General features: G+C 35.8%; 1 protein-coding gene across 1 annotated transcript; it reads left to right on the top strand.

The window, feature by feature from the left end:
• Nucleotides 1–1,950: 1,950 nt before the first annotated feature.
• LOC149932584 (uncharacterized) lies at nucleotides 1,951–2,461 on the top strand. Its single transcript, XM_090157141.1, has 3 exons — nucleotides 1,951–2,058; nucleotides 2,119–2,245; nucleotides 2,319–2,461. The coding sequence occupies exons 1-3, from the start codon at nucleotides 1,951–1,953 to the stop codon at nucleotides 2,459–2,461; spliced, it is 378 nt and encodes a 125-aa protein (XP_090013267.1).
• The last annotated feature ends 276 nt before the right edge of the window (nucleotides 2,462–2,737 follow it).

The following is a 2,737-nucleotide window of genomic DNA, read 5'->3' as shown; positions in this document are numbered from 1 at the left end:
TAATAGAATTATTACGAGGCTGATCATTGCTCGCTAACGGTATAATTTTCATGAGAGGAGCGAAAGTGTCTCTGGTATACTGGGGGTATATTAAATTCGAATATAGATAAAGCGTACTGGCTCCTCGGGATAAGTCGGCGGGGTAAGTACTGTCATGACCAACCAGGTCAAAATCGAAATCCGTAGATCCTAATTCTCCTAAACCTTCCCAGCAAACACAAATGGTCCCTGGGACGTCCTATGAATGTCTCAATGTGCATTATACGTCCAAGTCCAAACGGATATCCAGACAATGTCGTTGGGACGTGGCAAAAATAATTATTTTAGAATTAATATCCAAATTACATCCAAAATATCGCTAACCAATTTGGACATCTCCTGGATGTCCATTAGAGATTCAAAATATCGCTAAACATTTGGGACATCCCCTGGATGTCCATTATAGATCCAAAATATCGCTTAACATTTTGGACATCTCCTAGATGTCCTTTACAGATCCAAAATAACGCTTAACATTTTGGACATATCCTGGATGTACATTTTTAGATTCAAAATATCGCTACACATTTGGGACATCTCCTGGATGTCCATTATAGATCCAAATATATCGCTTAACATTTGGGACATCTCCTGGATGTCCATTATAGTTCCAAAATATCGCTAAACATTTCGGACATATCCTGGATGTACATTTTTAGATTCAAAATATCGCTAAACATTTGGGACATCTCCTGGATGTCCATTATAGATCCAAAATATTGCTAAACATTTCGGGCATATCCTGGATGTACATTTTTAGATCTAAAATATCGGTGAATTTGATGGACGTTAGGACAACATCCTTTTATGTCCAAAATGCCGGATTACATCGAAATGTGAAGGACGTGTGTAGGATGTCCAGGATAAGTAAGTTTTGAAATGTCAGGATTTACATTTGCAAATTAATAATTAATATGAAATTAATGTGCACCGGCTATTTAATTTTGGTTTAGATGACTTTTAAAATAAATATTATTAAAAATATTATGTTACAATAAATCAAGCAGGACAGATTATTGCTACTAGCCCTTACGTCCTCTCCCGAAAATTAAAGAAGAAAACGATTCCCTTTGTACAGCCCTCTTGGTAATAGTAACAAAGCCGATACGTTGTCTGCTAGAAGGAGCCAACGGTTAAGTGACATCGTGCCTCGTGGTTCTACCTCATTTCTTTTTGCGGGAATTTCTGTTATTTGAAAGCATATTGGTAATAATTATAAACATTTATAAAGTGCGGATCTGCGGTAAAATGACGTGTTCTTCACGACATATTACGTAAATCCAAATAAGGTAAATTAATTAATTATTATTTTGATACTTCCAACCGCATTGTAGATTTCGCGCTGTTATTCCAGTTTATTCCCTATCGGCGGAAATTAGGCTTAGGAGTAACGGGAAAAAAACGCATCTGTCGTCTGCTATAACTCAGGAAAGTCGTGAAACTGGTTTGATGTTGCGTATTTTCAAGTCATTGTGCTATTTTTCAGAGAAAAATAATTGTCTTGTGCTTGAGATATTTAAAAAGATAATTGAAACCTATAAAAAACTTTGATGCCATATCTAACTGCCGAATAGATATTTGGAAGTAATTACCAGGCGCGTAGGAACGTTTTGGATTAAGGGGGGTACAAATTTAATGTTGAATTGGGCGCCCCTTTCATCGACAGGTTTTGATCACCCCTTTTAAAACAATTTGGCGCCCCTTTCCAATTTCAAGGGGGTACATTGTACCCTCGTACCCCCCGTTCATACGCCACTGGTAATTATAGAGTAGAAAAATGTTAAATGGCTTTTTTTCATACTTTGAAGGTTTATATTACCTTTTTAAATACCTCAAGAACTTGACAGTTATATTTTTCTCATGAAAATATCATCATAACTCAATAATTCTGGAGCAAAATCGAAACTAACTATGGACCTAGAAAGTATTAAAACTGATTTTAAATTTCCTTTAAAATCGGAAGACAAATTGATGGAGTTGGTGGAGGTTTTAATTGATAAGGAAAAAGCTATAAAACTGGTATAAGATTTTTCAAATATGGTTTTTGAAGAAAACAACAAGCGGTTTTTATTTGTTTAGAGGGAGTTCCTTCGAAGAAAAGGAGGTGTGAGTGTCAACGATTGCGAAGTGGCTCAAAACTTCAGCTGGGAAGGAACGAAGGGAAAATTGCAATTAAATAACCTGAAAGTTGTTACAGTAATGATCGGTAATTTATTTGTATTTGCACATGCTGTGCTGACGGTTCCGTACTCTAATTCTTAAAATGTTAATGTTTCTAGAAGCGGTACAAGAGATGACTCAAATGACCCATGTAACTTGTGCCCAAATTGAAAAAATTATTATAGACTATTTTCGCCATGCCCCTGGACGACTCAAGTCTCAAGGAAAATATTTATCTGCTCGTAAAGAGTTGGATAAATAGTTACGTCATTTGTAAATATTTCATAATCATTAAATTCAATATTTGAGATAAGTTACTGTCGTATTATGCTTTTAGAAAATTAATGCAGATGTGTTGATTAGGGTCGACTCAAACGTATACGCAAGTGCTGCAAACGTGCACGTTTCCAACGCAGCTTTATATATCTAAACTTAATTGTCCACTAGACATTTTTAGTACCTCCTTTCGGTGTTATCGATACATCGTATAGACGTCGTATAGACTTGTTTATGGATATCCGTTACACATCCATATTTG

This window comes from Leiobunum rupestre, chromosome 8 (assembly GCF_980474605.1).
Source record: "Leiobunum rupestre chromosome 8, qqLeiRupe1.1.hap1, whole genome shotgun sequence".
NCBI classification, from domain to species: domain Eukaryota; kingdom Metazoa; phylum Arthropoda; class Arachnida; order Opiliones; family Sclerosomatidae; genus Leiobunum; species Leiobunum rupestre.
Note: the sequence above shows the minus strand (reverse complement) of the source record. Positions and strands in the feature narration are given on the sequence as shown.

What these genes read in the sequence shown, in the direction of transcription:
- LOC149932584 (XM_090157141.1), top strand. Translation starts at nt 1,951, where the DNA reads ATGGACCTAGAAAGTATTAAAACTGATTTTAAATTTCCTTTAAAATCG. An exon ending in AGGAAAAAGCTATAAAACTG is followed by an intron (nt 2,059 to 2,118) that starts GTATAAGATTTT and finishes TTATTTGTTTAG; the next exon opens with AGGGAGTTCCTTCGAAGAAA. An exon ending in AGTTGTTACAGTAATGATCG is followed by an intron (nt 2,246 to 2,318) that starts GTAATTTATTTG and finishes TAATGTTTCTAG; the next exon opens with AAGCGGTACAAGAGATGACT.